Below are 25537 nucleotides of genomic sequence, written 5' to 3'. Positions count from 1 at the left end.
TCTTCCGAGTTTTTTCTTTTTTAAAAAATGTAAACGTTTGTTTGCATAGCTCCTTTTACCTGCAGTGTAACTAAGTAATTACATTTTGGGCTTCCAGCTGGTGTAGAAAAGTCCTAGTTATCATGGTTGTGTTTTTTTTTTTTTATGATGGTCACCTCTGATGATTCAAAATGCTTTGGATGTGGTAGGTGGTCGGTATTTATTGATTCAATAAATGAGTGATACTGGAATAGGAACTGGCGAGCAGTAAGTCACGATGGCTTTATTGTTTCATTCACTCATTCATCTTCACTTATTTCACATAAAATATTGATCTCCTACTATACTTCAAGCATTCCTTTAGACCAGTGTTTTTCAACCTTTTTCATTTCACAGCACACTTGAACATCTAGGTAATCTTCCATAGCACATTTAAATTATGTTGATTTAAAAAAGAATAAAAAAAATACTTCCTGTGCTTTGCACTTCTTTCAAAACTAATTTAATTAATTGCCACTACAAATTTTCACAGCTCACCTAAGATCCTCTCATGGCACACCAGTTTTTCATGGCCTGCTGATTGAAAATCACTGCTGTAGTCTTTCTACCAAACTTGCCAAAAATATGATGTGCAAAATGGCGTTCCTTTCAATACATCCTAGAATACCTTAGATGTTAATTAGTGTCATTAAATAATTCTACATGTCATGAATTGAATAGATGGATCAATGGGTAGGTGAGGAGGCTTGAAACCAGGAGGGAAGCTTGGAGTTACATGAGAGTTTAAAGAAAATGTAAAGAAACTCTGGGACACCTGGTTGATACGAGCAAAACTGAGATTGTGGTATCAGCTGGTTTCTGTTTGGGGCTAGTATAGTTTGTTTACATGGTTATGGGGCTTGGAGAAGTTTAAGAAAAGTATTGCTGCCACGTAGAATTTTCTAGATATTATGTCTTCAATGGGATGTTACTATTTAAGTACTAACTTAGATATAAGGTTGACCACCTCTTGTTGGTTACAGTTCTTTGGCTTGTTTGGAAGGGTGAGGTGGAAGAGAAAGGCTGTGAGGATGTGTCTTGAACAGCAATACGATCCTATTTCCTGACATGTTGTTTAATGGTGAATGATGATGCACTTGAGTCCGTGCCAGGTTGGCCATCGGCAAGGCTGAAACGAGACTAGAAACCACACTTAATCTAAATGGTCAGGGCTGAGCTAGGCCAGAGTTGAGCTGGCATTTGAGTTACAAAGTAAGTCTCTCTTTACTGATTTTATACCTTTTCTTTTACTAGTCTTTTTTCCCCAATTATTTATCATTTTATTGTTTTTGTTGTGTATAGGTGGATCATCATGAAAACTACATAGAGAAAAAAAAACACTCCAATCATCACAGAAAGGATACTTCAAAACTGCCTACATCGAGTCATTGACTAAGCTCTCACTGAATGCAACTTTATTGACAGTGTGAGATTACAAAGTAACACTACATACATTTCTGTTTGCTGTTCACTACACAGTACCAGAATGTTTTTAGAAAGCAAAAGTATTTACCCCAAATGTGCTGAATAAATACTTGTTTTAGGAATACCCAAAGTAAGTATTTTATTTCAAATTCCTCTGAGGGGGGAATATTAAACGGTTATTTACCCCCTGAATGTCTCGGAGGGTAAAGTTTTGATATTTTAGAGTCTTTAGTTTTCATAATTACTCATGAAGGAGGAAATAGTGCAATATTTTGTATTAGTATGAAAAGAAGTACTGAGAGGTAATTCCCTTTAATGCTGCCTTGAGCTTGAGAATAGTGGCTGGGATGGGGATCTAACTCATTCATAGATTACGCAAATTCATGTGATTGCAGCTAAGGGAAAAAACAAATGAAGTGATTTTAGTTTCTTTCATCTGATAACTTGGAAAAATTCTGAAGACACTTGGCCAGGGCAACCACCACCACCACCAACATGACCTCTTGTATTTATATATTTCCTGTTTCCATGTAAACTTCTATTGACATGAATGCCTGCAAAATGCACTTACCGCGATTGCTGCTCTGCCTTAAACCACAGAATCACTCCGTACTCACTTCCTTATTACCTCCAGTATACCTCCTCACTCGCAGCACTCCACTACCATCTAACCATTATTTTAAATTATATTAACCTGTACTTCACTGACCTATTGACAACCATTTTTACAATATAGGAAGTAGAATCATCAAACTCATTCAATGTGCTGAAAGCAACTAGTACACCAGGGATGGCTCCCTGGCAGCAGAAGCCTCTCTAAACTACATAAACTACATAAACGTCTGGCTTCCTGGAGACTTTCTTATCAGGTCTTTGGCCCATTCAGAAAAGGGAAGCTGGAGTTTTATTATTTCAGCTGCTGGGTAACATGCTGTTTCTCCAATACATTGAACGAGTGCTTTTATTTAACCATAAGACGCAGGCATTATAAAAATAACAAGTCCTTTAAAGAAAATAAAAAAGGAAGCGTATGGTTGGATCCTGAGACCTGGGAGTGTAATTAATGCAAGCTTAAAACATAATAAAAACTTTCCAGTTGGGAAACATGGAGTACCTGTCATGTTTTCTAGGAGCAACTGCTTCAATAGTTGGGTTAAAGAATACGTTTCATTTGCACATGAAAGGTGATACACCTTGTTTTGATTCTGCTTACTTCTGTGTCGTTCAATTAGCAGTGCCAAATATTCGAGATTATGAAACTGTCACCAGCTTTTACATTCCATGCCCCCCACTAATGTGTTAGGAGAGAAGTTCTAGCATTCCACATTCATATGCGTCTTTATTGACGTAACTGTTAATACAGAAGATAGACAGCAATGTACCCGGGATTCTGGTAAGCTCAAATATCTGTATTTTCTGAGTCTTCAGATAAATGACGCAGAAAATACATTAAATGGTCATTTTAAATGATTTATTCAGCTCTAATATGTTCCAGTTTCATCTCCAGAAAGCCACTGTCAGGTTTTTGCACAACCTATCATATCAAACCTCAACAGATGAAAAATCCTCTGCTCATTCTTCCATCACATAATGTTACAATTGGTTGTTTCTTTCAATTGTTTCTTATTTCATTTCAAGCTCTAGATCCTCCTGTTTACATAATTCTTCTAAGATTTCAAGGGGAGCCACATCTATTAGTGTGCACCAGGAATTACATCTATTTTCTCACTTGTGATCTCTAATCCATAAAAAAGCATTTTTTCCTTTCAAGATTACCACTATAGACTTTCCAGTTGTATAAGCATAGTGTGTGTGCATGTGTGTGTATATAGATATACTCACATATATACATATACCGAGGTAATGAACCAGATACACACATACCAAGGTAAAAGATGTTACAGTAAACCTCACATAGGCTTTGCAAGTTGGGTCCAAAATGATAAAAAAATGACAAGTTAATTTTACCAATGCTGCTGCCAAGACAAAAGGTTATATGCTTGTACAAACTGCATCATTGGTAAATAACTTGGTCCATAAAATAGTAGTTTCTCACAAAGCTTTATTTTCCAGCCTGAGGGTATAAGGAGTCAAAAGAGCAGGTGCCTTTAGATCTGCCTTATACTTGGTAAAACTCCTCATTCTCTGCCTGGGGTAAGAAAGTAGCCCAGGGTTTTTGGATTAATAATGTATTGTTCTTAATTTATAGTGTTTATAGCCTTTATCTGGGTGTTACAACATTAAATACCCAGACACTGAACTTTTCATAAGGGGTAATAACATAAAATTGTTCCACAAAGTGTACTATATGAACCACTTTTCACAGTTCGAACAAAATGCTTTAGATATAAATATCATAATTCCATCAATAAGCCATCTACACAAGGTGGGAGAGGATAGGATTAATGAAAATCAAGTTATATTTCCACATACCTTATAACCTTTAAATAGTTTATTTTTCAAAACCCAATTGCACATAACCCATAACTGGTAGGCCACTTCCTCTCCAAAACAAATAAGCTATCAAAGAATAAAGTGATAAATTACAATAAAGGAAAACATGTATCATTTACTACAATCATTCTCTTTCCCCAAAAGTTGGCTAGAACGTAAGAAAAAAATGATATCAAGTGGCTACACTCTGATTAACGAAGCTAATTGGAGCAGATGAGGTTAACAAAAATAGGACAGAAAGGGCATATATTCTTTTAATATTTCTATGTGAAATGAATGTGTTAGATTTTTAACTAAAATTAAGAGGACTGATACACAATATGGAAACAAAGGCATTTACCACCAGGAGAACCCATTCACCCAGTTATTGCCAGATCTAAGAATTCTAAATGTTTCCTTCATTCCTACCATATAAAAGAGTGGACAAATCAAATTGTCATTACTGGTTGTACAACTTTCAGGCTATTTAAGCCTTAAGTTAATGATCCTTAAGGAAATAGTTTTAGTTGGTAATCATCCCAGTGCTCACATTAGGTCAAGATTGCCTTGAAACATGTTGGTGTAAGATAAGGCTCCCAAGATACTTAAAATCTCTTGAATAGTGAACAAGGGATAACATGTGAATACTTCTAGGAGAAACAACAAAATGACTTACATTTACATTATAATTAAAGAACTAATGTCAGTTTCCCCTCAGTAGAGTGCTGTCGTGTCACAGCTCACAGCAATCTCAAACTCCTGGGCTTACCTGATTCTCTTGCCTCAGCCTCCCAAGTAGCCGGGACTACAGGCGCCCACCACAACACCTGGCTATTTTTTAGTTGCAGTTGTTATTGTCGTTTAGCAGGACCGGGCCGGGCACGAACCTGCCAACTTCAGTGTATGTGGGCAGGCACCCTACCCACTGAGCTACAGGCGCCGAACCCAGGATTTATTTTTTCATAGAAGATACCCTGGGGGCCTGAGGCATGGAGGAAGAGGGGAAACATGCTGTCACAAAGGTATCAACTTGACAGTCCCTGTGTCATATCCCTATTCCTTGTCGGTCAGAATTAAGTTCTATGTCATGGGATGTCTTTCCAAATTCTTTACTCAGTCAAGTATGGAGGGAAAACTGTGTTGAGACTTTGAATTAAATCTTACGTCTACATGGTTATAGACAATTTCCATTTTTAAATATATAAAACCTATAAAGGAGCGTTTCAACTCCTAAAGATAAAAAAGGAGAAGGAAATAAACTTTTGAACGTGAAATCGCTTACTCACAGAAGCCTCACGTGTACCAAATGCAGAAGAAAAAAATCTCAAATGTGGGCGTAACCGCTATACATTTAGGAAGCAAGCCTTTTTGGGTGAGGGCCTGCAACGAACTCCGTCTGCCACCCAGTGGCCGCTGACATAAATTCTATTTCTTTTGTTGGCTATGGCCCAGTATTTTGCTTTAAAAAAAAAAAAAAAAGAGAGAAAGAAAAAGACACAGAGGTAGATTATGCCATACCAGGAATTTAAAACCAAAGACATACGCCTCGATGCATTTCAAATTACAATCAGTGTAGTAAATGTTACATATTTTCCTTTTCGCGAACTCAAAGGTTAACCTTGTGAATGACGTGTTCTCCCTGCCCTGCGTCCAGGCATCTACCTGGGATCAGATACTGACGGGCACAGAAGACACCGAACTGGCCCGGGATTCCCGAGTCACGTTGTTGGGCATCGAGAGGGTGCAGCAGGACACGCCCACGGTGGCCTCGGGCAGCTCGTCGTCCTCCGTCCACTCGTTGAGCTCGGCGCTGAAGCACTGGATGCACTTCTTGTACTTCTTCTCGCCCTCGTTCCAGCCCCCCACCAGGTAGGCGCGCCCGTGCAGCGCCGAGGCGCCCGCCGTGCTCACGCCCACCAGCAGGGGCGCCGCGTAGCTCCACTGGCCGGCGGCGGCGCTGTAGCTCTCCACCGTCAGCACGTCCACGCGCTCCCCGCGCGGCCCCAACTGGCTGCCCCCCATCACGTACACCCTGTCGCCCAGCGTGACCGCGCAGTGCCAGCCTCGGGGCGTGCTCAGGTTCGGCAGCTCCTGCCACGAGTCGGTGGCCGGGTCGAAGGCGCACACCGAGCGCGAGTAGGCGTTGGCGATGTAGCCGCCGGTCACCAGCACGCGGCCGTCGGCGACGGCGCTGGCGTGGCAGCAGCGCGCCACCTCCAGGGGCGTCTTGGGCTGCCACTGGTTGGTGGAGGGCACGTAGCACTCCAGCGAGGCCAGGCTGCCCTCGGCGTTGCGGCCGCCCACGGCGTACAGCAGCCCGTTGAACACGCTCAGGCTGAAGTGCGTGCGCTTCTGGTTCATATTGGCCAGGTGTATCCAGGTGTTGAAGCGGGGGTCGTATCTAGAAATGGCAGAGGAAGTGTGACAGCTTCGTCGGAGGCAGCCAGGGAATCTATTTAACTCCTGCAAACCTTAACGTGCGAATCGCGATCCTAGGTCCGCAAGCAGGCGAGGGACCTATCGCATCACCTCACTTGGGGGCTGGTGTTTCTCAGCCAGTAAAAATGGGTGACTCTGGGAAAAGGGAAGGCCGGCATGGCCCAAACCCCTCGCCGATTATAAGACCGTTCTTTTTATTGGGCCATTTGGAGAAGAGCCCGCAGAGACGGAGCTTCTGTCCCCTTTCCTCCAGATTCAAACATCTACCATCCGCTAGGATTTGTGAGATGTGCACGTGGGGAAAGCTGCGCATTTGTGGCAATTAGAGGAGCGGACACGCTACAGTAAAAGTCAGTTCTACACATCTTCAGACATCAACCATCCCTAGCTCACTCTCATTGCTTCATGAACATAGCGGTTGACTAGATTCCTCCACTTCTCGAAAACCCCTATTCCTCCTACACCTGTCTCGGCCATTGCCATAGCAGAGCCAAGCCACCAATGGAATTCATGCATAAAAGCATCAAGTAAGGCTTAACTTTTGATACTTTTGTGTTTTCCAGCATTTATAAACTTAGTTTATAATTTAAGGACATACGTATTTTTTTCAGTGCTGGGAACTATTATAAGCACTGAAATCAATATTACAAAAACAGCAACTTAAATAGGTGAATTGTCAGTAGAAGGAAAATAAGTAATGATAGAGAACGGAGGCTTTCCTGTTTACATCGTTCAGAAGTTGAGAACTCACACCTTCAGGTTGAGGCTCATCTTTTGTCTCATTTAACTCCCAAATCAAAACTTAACTATAGTTATAAGTTAAAAGACTAAAAATCAATTTCTGTTCCTTTAAAAGATACATACACACACAAGAGAAACGAAGGATATTTTCATGAACTACTCTACACATTTTCCATCTTGTTCATTAGTTGCCTTTGTACTCCTACCATGATAAAAGCATGACTTTCTGAACATTTCATATGTTTCATAATTTTTATCATAAATATATGAAACGATATGGCATGTGAAAATATTGAATTTTTCTGTTATTCAGTATTCAAATAAATATTTTACCTTAACTAGCTAACACATTTCTAGTGATAATGTTCTATTGCATTTGCCAATTATGAATCTGACAGTTGTCAGTAGCAGTCACTTAAAAGAAATTTTGTATTGTTTTATTCTTTCTTACCATGTTACAAACTAAATTTGTATACAGCTTCTTTCAAAAGACAGTGTATCTTGAAGAGTAGTCAACTAGAAATGAATAAATGTGAATTGGCACTTACTAGTGTTAAAATTTTTCTGGGTATCAGATTTCTCATATGTAAAATCTGAATGATCATATCTTCCCTGTTTACCTCAAGGGCTTGTTTCAGAAATCTCAAGTGCAGAATATACATGAATGATCTTAATATAATGTAAAGTGCTCTACATAGGTAGGGTGGCATTATTATTTGTATTGATTTCTTCAGACAATGAACTTATAGGTATGATTAACTTCTATGCAAGGCCAACAAAAAAATCAAATACCTGCAGAAATTGCTGACTGCATGCTTGGCTTGATTTCTGGCATCATTCTGGTCTTCTCCTCCTGCCACATAAAGAAATCCATCCATTACAGCCACACACTGATTAAAACTCTTGGCTGGCATTTCTGTAAGCTTGCTCCATCCATTTTCAGGGTCTCTATATAAGATGTCTCTACTAAGGGACTTCTCAGTAAGTCCTGGGCGTCCCCCAACAGTGACAAGGACTCGACATCCGCCTCGGATTCTCGTTCGCCTAGATTGCAATGTGTTTTGATGATATGGAAGTAAGTGGTAGTTCATAGCATCGACGAGAAGTTTGTGACAATCAGCATCTTGCATCATTCTTGGTACAGATTGAACATAATTAACCAGGTCTTGTGCAGAGATGGTACCAAAACGAATATTGCTCAAAAGATCTGCAGCATACTTCACTCTCTTTTGGTCAAATTCTAACCATTTCATTGCAATCTGGAATGCTACTATCTCAGAAGGCAACTGTAAGTCATCATCTATAAGAAGTTCATTAATTTGTTCAAATGTAAGCTTCATAAACTGATCTGATTCTGCAAATTCCAGGAAGTTATCCCGGATAAATTTCTGGGCCGCTGCTTTTGCGTTTTTCAGGGAGTATGTTTCTGCAATGTTAACAACATACATGCAATTCTCAACACTTATATCTCTTATCAGAAAATCGCTGCACATCTTTACAAGAGTGTGGATCTGAAGATAAACAGCAGCAGAAATAATGCTTCCTATTGTATACAAGGAGAGAGTCAGCTTACCAGTGTAGGCATATGCAATGACAGTAGCCAGGCCTAGTGGGGAGATGTCATTAAGATCCACCCTCTGAGTTGATGGGTCTTTTTTTAGGATGTTGTAAAAATACTCACTGCATGAAGCCATCACTGACTTATGAACATCAAAGGATTTGGTTTTGGTACCAATGACTAAGTCACAGAGGAAGCTCTCCTGCCGCATTTTACTTAAACCTTCCAAGAGGTTGGGGCCATAAGAAGCATCTGTTAATTCAGAAGAAATGCAGCTGAGGCCATTGCCTCCCTCTAGGAGCCCATTCAAAGCATTCAGTTTGTTTAGGGGACTGTCTTCTACAATTATAGTCATCTCTTTGATGTCTCCTTTGTTCTTTTTGACAATCTTCTTTTTGGGAGCCATGTTGGCAAACACACTGTCACGGGCAAAAGCCTGTTAAAAAAGAAAAACAGAAAGGTATGATTTTAATTGTGTTTTGGACTTGGAAATACTACATTGAGAACTTCTTTTTCATAAGATAATTTTTTTAATGGCATAAAGTATATTAATTCTCAAAAATAGATTTAAAGACTTACATTAAACCACACTTTATTGCAGTTTACTCAGTGTCAAGAATTAAAGACAGTTTTAGAAAGATATGTGTTATCAAATGAGATCTCTCAGTAGATATATTGCCAAGTAATTATTATACAACAGAAATGACTAAATTTCCTCTGATTCAGCTATACAATAATCATAAAATAGTAGTTAAATATCATTTGAGGGGCCTAATTTACTCTCATGAAAAAGTGAACTCTAACCACTCTGAAGGTTTTCTTCAATAAAATACTAAAATTCTGGAATCCACATAAAACGTAAGAGAGATTATGGAAAGAGGATTTTATGCACAGTAGCAATGACATTTATTACATTTGAAGAGACTTAAGTTCTTGACTAGGGTTTAGTGAGCCCCACATGGTAAAGCACTGTAAGATTTTGCCAGAGGATTTAAAACAAGAGGGACTCTACCTTCTTACATGGAGAAATGGATGTCAATTCAGTGAAATTTTAGATACTCTCTGTGTAAGATCTTTTTTCTTTTTGGAACTGAAGAAAATAACTCCATAGTTTAACCGAGGGAGTAGGTATAAAAGAACATCTAGGAATTTTGTTTAAAAATAAGAGACTAGTGAAGGTAGGACTACCACATAAAAAAATTACAGGAATTAAAAATGTGTAATATTGAATATATATATATATATATACACAAACACATATATATAAAACTGTAGGATGGCCATAATATATATTCACCCTGTATATGTGTGAATATATATTTACATGTAAGTATATGTTTATAACATAAATATATATTATATATATTTCTAATAAAGGTTTTATAAATCTTATATGTTAACAATAAACATCTTATATGTTTAGAACATAAATATACATTATATATATACATATGTCTAATAAAATAAAGGTTAGACACTCACCGGTGTGTGTGTATAGGTATACATAGTACATCATTTCTCACCCTTTTGGCTAAAATAAAGTGATATATATGGTATACCTACATGTATGTATGTATACATACAGTGTATATATGTACTATGCATATATAATTTTGTGTACAAATATTTTTTAACATTTTTAACAGTTAACTCCCATCATACTTTAAGTTTTAACAAGTCAATAAGAAAAAAGATAACCTAATTTAAAAATGGATGAAGACTATAAATAGGGAGTTTGCAGAAAATAAAATACAATAGTTAAATAAATACATTTAAAAAACTGAACTGAATAATAATTAGGGGACCATCAACTGAAATTCAGAGATCCTTTTTATTAGTTTATTTATGTTTTTGAAGTAAACTGTTTTTTATTTAGTAATGACATAATCATGAATATGGAGAAAATCCTAAACAATTTATAGAATGGTTATTAGAATTAAGAATGAAATTTAATAAGGTCATTTGATAAAAGATCAATGCAAAAAAAATCAAATTTGCTTCTATATGTATAATAACAATATTTAGACCATAGAATTTAAAAATAACATTAACACAGTATTAAATATTATATAATTGGGGACAATTTTATCAAAGGCATAAAAGCCTTTATTCTAAATGCTATAAAATATTGCTGAGAGATGTTAATGAAGAGCCAATTTAATTTAGATGTATACCGTATTTATGAACACTGCTAAGATGTTTCTTGTCTCTTTTTTAAATTTCAAATTAATACGAGGGTACAAATTTTTAGGTTACATTGTTTTCAATTCTAAGGTAAAGTTCAGGTTGTAGTTGAGCCCTTCACCCAGGGCTCATATTGTGCACATTAGGTGAGATCCCACCAATTGCCCTCTCCTCCCAGCACATCTTTCCTCCCCATTTCTAGACTATATTTGTGTTTTATCATTCTCTCTAAGAGGATCTGTAGATTCCGAAAAATTCTAAGCAAAATCCAAGCAGAGGTTTTGAGAAAATCAATAAGTTGATTCCATAATTTATGTCAAAAGGAAAAAGGCATTGGTCAGCCAACAGTTTTTCAAAGGAGAACAAATCTGAATAATTTACACCACCTTATTGTGAAAATCATCAGCTATGGTAGTCAAGGAAATATGGCATTTCTGTATAACAAGACAGAAACAAAGAGGGTCTATAGAAAGAGACCCTGGGATGTATGTATGACTGGCTTTCCACAATGTTATAAGGTAATGAAGAAAACAATAGTATTTTAAATAAATTGTACTAGAAAAAAATTGGTATGTTCAGGGGAAAAGAAAATTCTCAAACTTTACCGCACATGGTAGAGAAAAACACTAACTTAAGTGGATCCTAGATCTAAATGTAAAACCTAAAACTATTGAACATTGAGTAAAAAAGTAAGAAAACATTTTCACCACCTCAGTGCAGCCAAAGATATCCTCCACATGAAACTGTAAGAACTAACCATCAAAAAAGAAAAACACTAAGTTGGACTTCAAAATTTAAGACTTATTTCCTAGAAATTTTGCTGTTAAGAAAATTAAAAGGAGACCAACTGTGCAAAAATATTCATACTTTCTATATTGAATGCTAAATTATTTCCCTTCCACAGCAAATGATTTGAACCAACATTTCATAAAGATGATGGTCATTTGCTAAATCCAAAGATAATACCACAACAGTTCTCATTTTTTGAACCAGAATATTTGTAACTGTTATCTTTTATCAGTCCCCCCATGGCACCATGTATGGGGGGGGGGGTATGCATCTTAGTTTTAGTTTCCCAGGTCCAAATATAGGGGAAATTATATTGCAGGAACCACACAGCTGACATCCCACAGCTTCATCCATATTTGATGCAGAAATAAATGATTTTGATGCTATGATTATGGACTTGAACTGAGAGATGATGAGATTTAACTTTAGATGATATGATTTGGGACTTAAGATGCTTCTGTAATGGTATGAGAATTTTAATAAGTTTGGGAGAGGCTATTTTCCACTTTGGAGGGTGGTGAATCATTGGGACTCAGGGGATGGACAGTGGCAGGCAGAGTTCTGAAACAGACCACGAGATCTCCTTCCCCATGTATATGATATAATTTTCTTCCCTTGAATGTGAGCAGGACTAATGAATATGGTGGAATATTGTTTCTCAGAACATGTTTCATTACATTTTTTTTTCAGATCAGAGAGGCTTTTTAAAAAGAAATTTGGTTAATAGATAGTTATAAGTTTTTAAAGATTCATCATATCAGATATTTGTGAGATATTCTTTGTACATTGTTAGTGGGAATAAAACTGATACAGTCTTTTCAATGATAATTTGGTAGTTTATAAAAAATAAAAACTATTTTTACCCTTTGACCCTAAATTTTAAATCTAGGCATATGCTTCCTAGGTATGTATTTATATAGAGATAGATTTATGAAAATACTCACATATTAAGGATAGCAACCATTTTCCCATGATCAATGTTACAAATATTTGCACAAGTTCTGTGTGTATGATTTTTTGGGGGGACAGAGTCTCACTCTATTGCCCAGGCTGGAGTGCTATGGCATCAACCTAGCTCACAGCAACCTCAAACTCCTGGGCTCAAGCAATCCTCCTGTCTCAGCCTCCCCAGTAGCTGGGACGACAGATGCCCACCACAACGCCAGTTAATTTTTCTATTTTTAGTAGAGATGAGGGTCTCACCCTTGCTCAGGCTGGTGTTGAACTTCTGAGCTCAAGGGCTCCTCCTGCCTTGGTCTCTCAGAGTCCTGGGATTATTAGTGTGAGCCACTGTGCTTGGACCTGAACCAATTTTTAAGCCTGTATGAAGTGTGAGTTTAATGCTATAAAGCAGTGTTGAGCAACTCTAGTGTTAAGTAAATAATACATAACCCTTAAAATGTCCTGTAGGTCAAGAACTGCTTTAGGTTTTCTTGAAAGATTGAACATGGACATGAGAAGATACTATTAAGAGGGTGCAGCACACACTACTCCCAGACATGGTGTGTTGGCCTATTAAATATTTTAAATTGGAGGAATTTAAGAAACAGCAGGTGCAGGAAGGGCTCTGACTTTCTCCTACAGCAGGTCATAAGCCCCTCAAGTAAAAGGTGCTCTCCCTATACTCAGACAAAAGGAATCAGGCATGCTAAATCCTTGCCTCTCTGGGTTCCTGTTCTTAGCTCACACCCTTTGTCCTATCACATTCTTCCATGACTTTGGACTCTTTATCAAACCTGGTAGAAAAACACTTACTTATATCCATTTATTCATACCTTCATTTCCTTATGAAAACTCCTCCTGCGTCACATCAAAATTGTATTGAATAAATTTGTATGTTTTTCTCTTGTTAATCTTTTTGTTTAGAGCCCCAGCCAAGAACAAAGTGTGGTAGAAAATATTTTTTTCTTCTGCTGAAGTATACTTGTACCTATAAATGGATTTATGGCACAGCAGTAGTCACTTTTTTATGAGATTGTTGGTGCTGTTTATCTTTTTAAAATATGAAATCAGGGCGATGCCTGTGGCTCAAAGGAGTAGGGCGCTGGCCCCATATGCTGGAGCGGAGGTGGCAGGTTCAAACCCAGCCCTGACCAAAAACTAAAATATGAAATCAATATGTACAATTCAACAATTCACAGTTTGATATCATTGCAAATAACTGTATATACAAAGTTGTATTTTTGTATTTTTGAGCAGTGATGTGCTGATTAATCAACTCTTTGGAGGGGGAAAAAGCCCTTATTTGCAATCTGCCATTTTTTTGGTACTAATAGATTCATTGTGGCTGATTTCAAGCTTGCCAAATTCCTGAAAATTTAACAATCAGCTCCTGTGAGCCAGTGCGAACCAACTCTAACATGCCACTATAGAGAACTTAAAACAGGTTTATGATACATTATTCAGCAATTTGATTTTCTTTTTTTTTTTTTTTTTTGTAGAGACAGAGTCTCACTTCATGGCCCTCGGTAGAGTGCCGTGGCCTCACACAGCTCACAGCAACCTCCAACTCCTGGGCTTAAGTGATTCTCTTGCCTCAGCCTCCCGAGTAGCTGGGACTACAGGCGCCCGCCACAACGCCCGGCTATTTTTTGGTTGCAGTTTGGCGGGGGCCGGGTTTGAACCCGCCATCCTTGGTATATGGGGCCAGCGCCTTACCGACTGAGCCACAGGCGCCGCCCCAGTTTGATTTTCTTTAACCTAGTGGTACTCAAGTGCATCTTTCCCTATTAGTATATATAAAAATTCACCTTATTCTCTCCAGGAGGTGCATAGCATCCCATAGTAAGGATCTATAATAAATTATCTGTTACCACCATTTTATTGTTCAAATGTATTCAATTTATGTATTGAGTGTCCCTTTGCTGGATATTCTGGGGGAAACTTTTGAACGTTTGTTCAGCAAGCAGTTATCAGATATGTACTGCTGTGCGGGTGGCACTGTGTGGGGGAATGAAAGACGTCGTTTATCTTACAGAGACAAGACATGATGAGGGCCAGGAACCTAGTGAGAACAGCAAGAGTAAATTAGGGCGGGTGGGGGGGAATCTGTGACCCTGAAAGAACTCTTAAGGTCAGTTTTTAATTCACACAGATATATATGGCTAATGTGTATAAAGAGTGAGTCACACATTCACACTCATACATCCAAAAAATATTGTAAAACACTAAAAGAATATAAACACTCATTGTTTTAGTTGCAGTTTGGTCAGGGCTGGGTTTGAACCCGCCACCCTCGGTATATGGGGCCAGCGCCTTACTGACTGAGCCACAGGCACCGCCCCAACACTCATTGTTTTAAAGGAAATCCTGAATGTGCAGAGTAATTTGAGTGCTTTGGACTGAAAAGCCAAATATTCCGTTTATCCATCATTAAAAGGTTGTTTTGTTAGGTTGTTTTGTTGGTAGCGTAAAAGTGACATTTACAATGTTAATAACTGGTCAAACATGGTAACATAATGGATTCAGCCCACAGTGCTAGAGCAGTCCCCGAGGCCCTCCCGGGGTACCCTGTGTAATTCTTCAGTTACTGGATCACAGTGAGGTCCAGAGGGATCCTAGGGGAGGGCTGGAAGGTCAGGAGGGATTCAAAGAAGCTCAGGGCAGTGGCTGTTTGGCTACTTACAATTGTGTGTTTGATATATGCGAAATATGTACTGAAGGATCTTGGTATGTTAACATAGTGATACACTGGGGCTACAGAGGAAAAGCGTCTGCGGAGAATTTCTACATGGTTGTTCTCTTAGGTCATCTTTACGTGAGGTGTTCTCAAATATTCTTTTTTTTTTCTTATTTATTTATTTATTTATTTTTCTAGCAGCTCACTCTGCCTTTAGGGATATCATAGAAAGATAACAACTGTAACAACTATACATCAGGATGGGGAGAGGAGAGTGCCAGGAGCTACCCCAGAGACACTAGCAAGTGTAAAAATGGAGGATGATTTTGTAGGGAAGTCAACAGTTGAAAAAAGGGAATAGCATAAGGTGAGTTTCCTCCTACGCACACACATTTCGTTTTAAGCCTAAAAGCAGGCTGCAATTGGTACTGCGCAGGGCAGCCACTACTCTGAGAGAAAGTATTTGGGGTTGAAGAACCAGAATACAGACTTGATGACAGCCACCATTCCCTGGGAAGTGAAGTGGCAATTCTGGAAAAGAGAGATCCAGAAAGGCGAAGCCCAGTGGAAACTTGCGTCTTCAGGAGGAATGAAGGACATCAGAGATGGTAAACATCTGGAAGAATATGAAAGACTATTTTTCCCCCTAAAGTTCTTTAAAATAATACAGCTCCTCAGAGCAAACATGCTAACATTTTGTGAGGACTATGATGTGTATAGATGTAGTATCTATGACAATTACAGCATAAAGGACATAAAGGGTATTCGTGGTAAAAGAACCTAAATGATAGCAAAGTTTGTAACTTATGCAGCCTGTGAAAACATGACTTTGCATATCATAACCTCTAAAGCAGTGATTTTCAACCAGTGTTCCATGAGAAGATCTTAGATGTGCCATGAAAAATTTTAAAGATCATTAATTAAATTATTTTCAAAAGAAGTTCAAAGCACAGTAAGTATATATATATTTTTTATTTTTATTTTTTTGATCAACATAATTTAAGTTGTTTACAGATGTTTAACTATAGGTTCAAGTGTGCCGGGAGATAAAAAAGGTTGAAAAACACTGTTCTAGAGTAATGCTTTTTAATAGAAATACTACATGAGCCACATATGAAATTTAAACATTTCCAGTAGCCACATAAAAGGAACAGGTAAAATAAATTTTAGGAATATACCTTATTCAATCTAACAATGCAAATTATCATTGCAACGTGTAATTTCTATAAAATTATCAATGTGATCTTTCACATGCTTTTTTCCCTACTGAATCTTCAAAATCTAGGGTGTATTATATACACTCACACATGTCCCTTTGGGCTAGTCACATGTCAAGTGTTGATAGTATCATTTTAGACAGCAGAGCCCTAGAAAAACCATTTTTTTTTTTTTTTTGGTTTTTGGCCGGGGCTAGGTTTGAACTTGCCACCTCTGGCCTATGGGACCGGCACCCTATTCCTTGAGCCACAGGTGCCGCCCAGAAAAATCATTTTTAAAAAAGGCAAAGTATAGCTGAAAATCCAATAGGTAACTTTAAATGGAATTCAAAAGAGGGCAGGGAAGTTGTAATAGAGGAACAAAAAATTAGCAGATAGGCAGAAAACAAATAACTTAATGGTAAACCTAAATTCAACCATACTAATAATTATACTAAACATCTATGGACAAAGCATCCTAATTAAAAGGCACAGATTACCAGAATGGATAAAGAAAAGTAAGACCTAAGTATATGCTGCCTACCAGAGGCTCATTATAAATATAAAGACACAAATAAAAAAGAAATGGATAGAAAAAATTTTACTATGGAAAGAAACATAAGGAGGCTGGAGTGGCTGTATCAATATCAGTTAAAATAGACTTCAAGAAAAATTTTACTAGTAATAAGGAGATAATTTCATAAGGATAAAAAATTCACCATGAAGATACAACAATCCTGAATGTTTATGTACCTAATAACATGGCTTCAAAATAAGTGACAGAAGGAGAGAGAGAAATAGACATTTTGACAGTTACACTTGAAAATGTTAATAACTTTCAGCAGCAACTGACAGAACTAGACAAAAAATTAGAAACATTATAGATTATCTGAATAACGTCATCACCCAGATCTAATTCGTATTTATAGAACATTATAGCCTAAAACTGCAGAATACAAATTCTTCTGAAGTGCATGTGGTACATTCACCAAGTCAGATCCAATGTTTGGGCCACAAAACACAACTCAGCAAATTTAAAAGCCCTAAAGTCATACAGAGTATATCCTCTTATTCTAATAGAATTAAATTAGAAATTAGTAACAATAAGCTATCTGGAAAAGCCATTTAATTTTCAATATTTGAAAATTAGACAATACACTTCTAAATAATCCATGAGTCAAAGAAGAAAATCACAAGGGAAATATTTCAAACTGAATGATAATGAAAATAAAACAGTGTCAGCTCTCTACTTATCTGCAAGGTGATTTTTAGTGGGTTACCTAACTAGCTTCATAGAACCTCCACTGACATATCTCTAAAAATAATGTTATATTAATAATAATACCTGTCTGATAGCATTGTCACTGAAACCTTAATGTGGAAATGTCTGTTAACAGTGTTTATGCTGTTAAATGGTTAAAATTTGAACCATTTTCATTAAAAGAAATAGCTTTGGTTAGCTGCATCGTTGGGAACAGAGGAAGGAAGGAAGATGTTTAAGCCTTGGGGTGAAGCACATCAGAGAAAGCCCGTGCGCCATGGGGAAGCCGCCATGGGGAGCAGGAGGAAACACAGGACAGATTATTTTTATTTTGATAGGAATGGTAGGGGTAGTTGAGCAAACTTGAAGGACATTTGGGTAGAGTTTGGGTAAGCAAAACAACAGATTATGTGGGACAGATGGAATCTATGTGCCCAGATTTAAGGATTCAAGTTAAAGGCACTAATTTGGTGGAATGGTGTTAGGGTGGGAAGATAACCCCAGGTTTCTGGGGGAGGGAGTTAAAGAGGAGTAGATATCAAAGGGAGAAGGTTACTTCAAGCAGAGGGCAGGTCTCAAGGGGAGGCTGGATGGCGTGACTCAGCATGCTACCTGCACTCTAAGAGGGCTGAGATCACGAGGCAGACAGCGGGGCAGGTAATGTTAGGCCAACTCATAAGGGATGTTGGATGCCAGGAAGGGTTTGAATTGGTAAGTTAATATGCAATCGAGAAGGATTAAAAAATCTACAGGGAAGGAGAACACAACCTGAGGCTGGAAAAAATAGCAAAATCAGCAAATGTTCTTCATTGACCTGCCTCCTCCTATTTCCTATTGATGTCTCTTTTCTCCACTGTCTGGCCTTCATGCTGGCCCTCACGTCCCACTGTTGACCCATCCCTGGCTTGCTCCACATATAGGAGCTTCCATGACACTTTCTTAATCTAAATTCTCTTGCCGTTGAACCATTTCTCTAGGGTCCTACTGGGTTTGACAAATGAATGTAAGCTGATCAGTTAAAGGGCAAATATACTCTACCTCCCCGATATACATGTTTTTTGTTATGCTTTGTATTGTGTTTTAGAGATGGGATCTTGCTCTGTTACCCAGACTGGAGTTCAGTAGTACAATCCTGGGCTCAAGTGATTCTCACATCTCAGCCTTCTGAGTAGCTAGGACTACAGGCACCAGCCACATTCCTGGTTAATCTTTCTATTTTTTTTTTTATTTATTTTTAATTAATTAATCAATTAATTTATTTTAAAAAGCCAACAGCACCTGGTATTTCCAGGTCTCCCATCCAAATACTAACCAGGCCCAACCCTGCTTAGCTTGTGAGATCAGATGATTTTGGGCGCATTCAGGGTGTTATGGCTGTAGACTAATCTTTCTATTCTTTGTAGAGATGGGGTCTTGCTATGTTGCCCAGGCTGATCTCAAAGTGTTGACCTCAAGCAATCCTCCCACCTCAGCCTCTCAAAGTGCTGGTATTACAGGTGAGAGCCACCTTTTTTTTTTTTCTTTAAATCGGTGTCATGATTCACATAAAGATTTCTAACAAAGTGGGCTCTGTGGCACATATGTATGTGTGTGGTGTGTGTGTGAATATATATATATATAAGCTTTTATTTTTTCAGCCCTTGAAATCACTTAATAGAGATAACTGGCTTCTTTATCAGGCCAGGGATAGGAAGAGGACTAGGCAGGAGACCATTTAAGAAACTATTAAAGACTGGATGTGGTAGCTCATACTTGTAATCTCATCACTTTGGAGGCTGAGGTGGGAAGATCATTTGAGGCTGGGAGTTCAAGACCAGCCTAGGCAACATAGTTGAGACCCTGACTCTATTTTTTTTTTTTTTTAATTAACCAGGCATGGTAGTTCATCCTTACAGTTTAGCTACTTGGGAAGGCTGAGGCAGGAGGATCACTTGAGCCCAGTAGTTTGAGATTACAGTGAACTATGAAGACACCATTGCATCCAGCCTGGGCAAAAGAGCAAGACTCTGTCTCTAACAGAAAACATGAAATGAAATGAAATGAAATAAACAAAAAAACTATCAGAACCTGCAGACAAAAAAACTATCAGAGCCTACAGACAACTTCTTGGTGACCCTATTTTCCTAGATATACTTAAAAATTCATCCTATTCTTGGGTCTGCATCTCATAGGTAAGGCTGTCTGTCCACCTGCCCAGGTGTTCTCAGTTTGTGGTCCTGTCCCTCCAATAAGGATGCTGCTGCGGATTTCTCAGAGGAGCCCAAAGTCAGGCTCACTGCTTAGAACAGCAGTTCTCAACTTGTGGGTCGCAACCCACAGGAACTGTATTAAAGGGCCGTGGCTTTAGGAAGGTTGAGAACCACTGGCTTAGAAGCTGGGCAAAGCTTTGATATTGTCATCAAGGCTGAAGAGATGTTCACTGGTTCCTACACTCCAACAAATTCTTCCTCTGGCCCTGCTCCTCCATCCTCCAAAAGGCATGCTTTTCTCAATTTAAAGAGGACTCCAGGCCAGTAGGAATGGATAAGGGCAGTTGCATCCTATGGTCTGAGCCCTGTTACAGAGAAAACTAGCTTTGCTCTGCAGGGGATTAGAACCAGAGGCTCTGTTCTCACAGGACAGACAGGGCAGGCTTTCCCAGAGTCTCAGGACCCCTCCCACTGGGCCTTTCTTGGGAATACAGACACAGGCATGCCCCCCCCCCCCACTATGCTATGCACATAGGCCAATTGACAGACTAGCATTTTCCCACAATCATATTTAAGTTAAGAGCAAGGGAAATTCTTTTTTTTCTTTTTTTTGGAGATAAGAGTTTCACTCTGTCACCCTGGGTAGAGTACCTTAGCATCACAGCTCACAGCAACCTCAATCTCTTGGGCTCAACCAATCTTCTTGCCTTTGCCTCCCAACTAGCTGGGACTACAGGCACCCGCCACAACACCTGGCTAGTTTTTCTATTTCTAGTAGAGACGGGGTCTTGCTCTTGCTCAGGCTGGTCTTGAACTCCCAAGCTCAGGGACTCCACCCAGCTCGGCCTACCAGAATGCTAGGATTATAGGCATGAGCCTTCGTGCCTGGCCGACCAAAGGAAATCTTGAAAAAATTCATAAAACAGCAGCAAAGGAGTATATGTGTATATGAAAGGAAAGTGGAATAGCTTAATTCACTTTCATTTACTCATTTAGTCTGGGTGCTGGGCTTCGAGGCTGATTGTATGGGCTAATCAAGGGTGATCAGAAAAGAAATGAATATTTTAAAAAACGTATTATCCAATAACAAGGTCACATGTGAAGGTGCAGTCAGGAGCAATTTGTACAAGAACTCTTCACAGTTTTTTCTACCATTATGCAAACATTTGCTATGCACTCTAAGTCATATTACAGGTGATTACCAATGATGTCACAATGACAGTCAAAATGTGGCCATGAGGAAGAGGTGTTAAAAGATGAATTGCACATAGATGTTCACACATAATCTAGACCAGGGATTCTCAACCTGTGGGTTGCGACCCCTTTGGGGGTTGAATGACCCTTACAGGGGTCGCCTAAATACTTCCTGCATATCAGGTATTTACATTACAATTCAAAACAGTAGCAAAATTACAGTTATGAAGTAGCAACAAAAATAATTTTATGGTTTGGGGTCACTACAACATGAGGAACTGTGTTAAAGGGTCGGGGCATTAGGAAGGTTGAGAACCCTGATCTAGACTATAACCTAGATGCTCAGCAGTACATTTTGAAAGCTTTTTATATTTTTTGATTCAATTTATATTTTAACTTAAAGTTGGATGAGGGTTTTACTTACTGTTGTTTTTTTTCAAAGCCATCTCTACTCAAGGGGTCCCCACGCTTGGTAGCGAGGGTCATCACCATGGTGACTGTACCCTAGGAAGGGCTCTGCCTCAGGCTATGGTCTGCCTGGGAAACCATGTACCCTTACTGAGCTGCCTGTGGCTGGGAGAGTTTCAACAACTTTTTCCTGAACCACAACAGGCTTGATTCTCCCTCACTACCCAGAAGAGACCTAACAAGCTACACCTTGTGATCAAAGAGAAGAAGAACTTTACAGCTCCGGAGGGACCAGGCACCAGTGGTGGCCTGCACTTTCCACATGGTCCCTGTCAATGCAGGAAACTCTGGGAACAGCAGCAGGTGGTGCAGCCACAGCAGCTGAGGTCCTGCAATGGGACAGCAGCGGCACTGGCAGTCCCTTCTCTTTTGGAATCAAAGAAGAGGCCTTCCACAGGGTGCAGCGGGCGGCAGGGACGTCCCTATGCCACAGGAGCTATCCCTGAGTTCTGCAGGAACCCAGAGAACTCCCCTCTCCTGTTCTGGACTCCACAGCCTCTTCCCTCCTTGCTTAATCCACTATCACCCAGAACAGCCTCTTGGATCCCCTGGAAGAGCAGCCCTTAGAAACTGGGCGGAAGGGTAACAGAGACGCGATTTCACACTCCCTTCCCCACTGCCTACTGCAGCCCCTGGCTCTTGGGCCACTTCAGTAATGGTCGTGTCACGTATTCAACACCTGATAAACAGCTGGGCAGAATTAGGAAAGTCATTCTGTTTTTCATCATCTTTTGTATTTGCCAAATTTAAGTATAGTAATAATTTCTAAATATAAACCACCAGGCATGAACCTATGTGACACATTAAATGTAAAACAATACCTCCATTTCTACCTATATATAGCTAGCAGTTTTGAATTGAGAACCTACTGTGTGCTGAGCCCTGGGTTAAGTGCATAATTTTATTTTTTTAGTGTAAGTATCACAGAAATCCTAAAAGGTAGGTTATATCGTGTTAATTTTACAAAGGAAGAAATTAAGATTCCGAATGAGTAAAAAGAAAAACTTGTCCAGGGTCATACTAGTAAGTACGTAGTGTGTACTGGAGCAAAGATTCAAAGCCAGGTGAAACTCTGGCCCCTATTTTGCCTCCTTGAAGTCCAGGGTAGGAGAAAACCTGTACAAGGTTAAAAGTTAGTGCTTTACAAAGTGAGAGGAGAGAGATCAAGTGAAGCAGCACTCCGGTTTATAGAATCAGAATTGGATATGGAGAACATGAAATGGTTCTTTCTAGCTCCTAATACTGAAATTAAAGAGTTGCCTTTTTGAATGTAAAATGAATTTGTTTGGAGACACATATATCCTGTAGATTTCTATCCTATTAAAGGTAGAAAGAATGTGAAACTCCAGTAGGTTAGGTAAGCCAAATAAACAGGTTCAAGGAGGGCCTGTGGGCATTTGTTGATCAGATAGTCAAGTGCTTCCTTTTAAGTGTTACGTTTTGGTTTTTGAGAAAACAATTAAATATTGTCAATTTCATATGGTTCATGCCTGGCTTTTATCTATAAAGCATACATACTCTATACACAAAGTTAACTATGGTTCTATTCTCTGAGCCAGGATACAGAACCTGACGAGCTAGTACAATTTTTAGTTTGGGGCTTGTTGCCCCACAGTGGTTATAGCGCCAGCCATAAACACCGAGGATGGTGGGTTTGAACCTGGTCCAGGCCAGCTAAACAACAATGACAACTGCAACAAAACATAGCTGGGTGTTGTGGTGGACGCCTGTAGTCCCAGCAACTTGAGAGACTAAGGCAAGAGAATTGCTTAAGCTCGAGGTTGCTGTGAGCTGTGATGCCCCAGCACTCTACCAAAGGTGACATAGTGAGACTCTGTCTCAAAAAAAATTTTTTTTTTTTTTAGTTTGGGTTTTGTTGAAAACTTTAGTGAAATGACTCTTCCTCTTTCCTAATCTTTCGTGTATGTCAGGAGTGAGAGGGGATCAGAAATCGAGTTTTTGAGACTGAAGTTTCTTCGATCATCACAGAACTAAAAATTGGGTTTGTTGTTTATTCTGCTCTAACCATTTGATGGACCAAAGGCAAAACGACCAAGCTTTCAGGATTTCAGTTGAATCATCTGTCAAATGAAGGGATGTGTGTGCCCCTTTCAGTTCCAATCTTTTACAGAGAGTAAAGAATACACAGCTGACTTTGCTGGCAGAAATGTTAATACCTGGTCCTGCATTACTTCTCTCCCCAACATGGGCGTCCCTAAAAATCCACTAAGCTCTAAAATCTACTCATTTATCAGATAGGGATGAACCAACCCAGACAGGGTTTCTTGGATCTATGTGTCTAGGTCTGAAGGATCAGATTTAGCACATAAAACTACAGCATAAGCCATAAAGCGTATTTTAATATTAATATGTCCCAGGCAGTATTTGAGACATACTAGGCAGTTTGGGGGAAACCTGGCAGTTTCATACTACACTGAAAACCAATTTGTGGTTTACCTGAAGTTCAAGTGTAACTGCGTGACCTGTACTTTATCTACCAATCCTGCTCTGCCTTGTGTTCAGGTGGACCCATGAGCCCTGTGGAATATCCTGAAACACACTGTGCCCGAGTGCTTCTGTGTACTTAGCTGCAGTGTGGGCTCAGGGCTTTCATGAGATTCTCAAAAAGGTTCAAAACCCCCCAACAGATCCAGAAACACTGAACTGAAAATAATGTTGCCAAGAAATGGTACCTAATTGTACCTTTGTCTGTAAGAGGCCAAGTCCGTACGAAAGTATTGCACTGAAATTCTTCCTGGCCTCAAACTAGGCCCAGATGAAAGTTCCTACAACTGGTTATAGAAAAGAGTTGTTACTTTACATTTAAGAACATTCTCCTTCCCACTGCCCTCCACCCTTGCCTCTTGGGAGAGACTCTACACAGGGCAAGCTGAAAAGCCATGTGTGCTAAAGTGTCACTGTCACTCTTATGCCAGAATGAGCTAGGATCCCAGAATGTCTACTTGCCAAAAGGGCGATCAGCTGCGCCTGCTCCCCATCCCTGCCACATTCCAATCTCTGCATCTGTCAGGGTTCATCAGCACTACCCCAGGAATAGAAACACTAATGGCTTCTGCTGCTTGTCATCTTAAATCTAACTGGGGGGTTGGGGTGGGGTGGGGTCCATTTTACTATTCATTTCCAACCTGATTTTTAATATGAAACATAGATCGGTATAGCCACATATGCACATTTAAAACAAAAACCTGTTATTCAGTCGAATAACCAATCCATGTTTTTTTGTTTGTTTTTGTTTTTTAACAGGAAGGATTTCTACTTTGTCAAAATTTGTATTTCGGGACATTTAAAGGCTTGTCTGATTTTTGTGCTACTACTATTGGTTAAAACTGATAACAGTTTTATCTCAAGTGATGTTTAAATGATTTTTGATAAAAATAAAGAAGGAATCCTAAATTTTGTGAACAATGCTTACGTATTGTCTCTACAAGCTAGTGAAAGAAATAATATATCTTATGGTTTAGAGATGTAAAATTATTAGAAATTACTGGTAATTTTACTTTCATAGGGCATTGCTCTTATGCGTTGCTGTTACTTTCTCCTAACATACTACATTTCTAAAATTTCAAAAATATATATATTCTGCATCCCAGCTACATACCAGGGAGGTGAGCAATCTGACCCAGCTGTGGACGCCCTCAGGAAGCGAGCTCTACAACCACAAACACTCAGACCCCCCGGCCCTGTCTCAGCCTCACATTCACACACACCTCGGGAAGATGAGTCTAATCTAGGATGTAGGAGACGGGGAATTGGCAGTTGAGCTCCCAGCTCCTTACCCTCCTGTGTGAAGTGGCAGCCCGGCTTGAGATGAGGTTTTAGCAGCAGACTGCTCTGGGGAAGCGCTCTGTGGAGAGAGAGAGAGAGAGAGGGAGAAGGAAAATCCAGGAAAATCCGGTGGGGAGCCACCAGCAGCCACCGGACAAGGCACAGCTGCAGCAACTTTTGAGTGACCCTTTGCCGTCCTGCTGGGTAAGGCAGGCTGAGCCTGCGCTCTGGCCTGGA

At 39.4% G+C, this 25537-nt stretch overlaps 1 protein-coding gene, 1 long non-coding RNA gene and 1 pseudogene across 3 annotated transcripts; 1 reads left to right on the top strand and 2 right to left on the bottom strand.

Annotated features, from left to right (window-relative positions):
• Window positions 1–246: 246 nt before the first annotated feature.
• On the bottom strand, window positions 247–25537 carry KLHL31 (kelch like family member 31). The gene is made up of 3 exons (XM_053602609.1): window positions 25312–25537; window positions 7849–9050; window positions 247–6277 (listed from the first exon to the last, which is right to left on the bottom strand). The coding sequence occupies exons 2-3, from the start codon at window positions 9018–9020 to the stop codon at window positions 5545–5547; spliced, it is 1905 nt and encodes a 634-aa protein (XP_053458584.1). The 5' UTR covers window positions 9021–9050; window positions 25312–25537; the 3' UTR covers window positions 247–5544.
• Window positions 5619–24915, top strand: LOC128594075 (uncharacterized). 2 transcript variants are annotated; one of them, XR_008382486.1, is made up of 3 exons: window positions 5619–5745; window positions 19067–19159; window positions 24779–24915. It is a non-coding gene; the product is annotated as an uncharacterized LOC128594075 (long non-coding RNA). The 2 variants fall into 2 exon arrangements; XR_008382485.1 differs by lacking the exon at window positions 24779–24915 and adding an exon at window positions 21489–23313.
• LOC128595164 (uncharacterized) lies at window positions 18930–19045 on the bottom strand (annotated as a pseudogene).

This window comes from Nycticebus coucang, chromosome 9, assembly GCF_027406575.1.
Source record: "Nycticebus coucang isolate mNycCou1 chromosome 9, mNycCou1.pri, whole genome shotgun sequence".
NCBI classification, from domain to species: domain Eukaryota; kingdom Metazoa; phylum Chordata; class Mammalia; order Primates; family Lorisidae; genus Nycticebus; species Nycticebus coucang.
The sequence above is the reverse complement of the archived record's forward strand: the minus strand, read 5'-3'. Positions and strand labels throughout refer to the sequence as shown.

What these genes read in the sequence shown, in the direction of transcription:
- KLHL31 (XM_053602609.1), bottom strand. Translation starts at nt 9,020, where the DNA reads ATGGCTCCCAAAAAGAAGATTGTCAAAAAGAACAAAGGAGACATCAAA. An exon ending in GCAGTCAGCAATTTCTGCAG is followed by an intron (nt 6,278 to 7,848) that starts GTATTTGATTTT and finishes TGCCATTTCTAG; the next exon opens with ATACGACCCCCGCTTCAACA.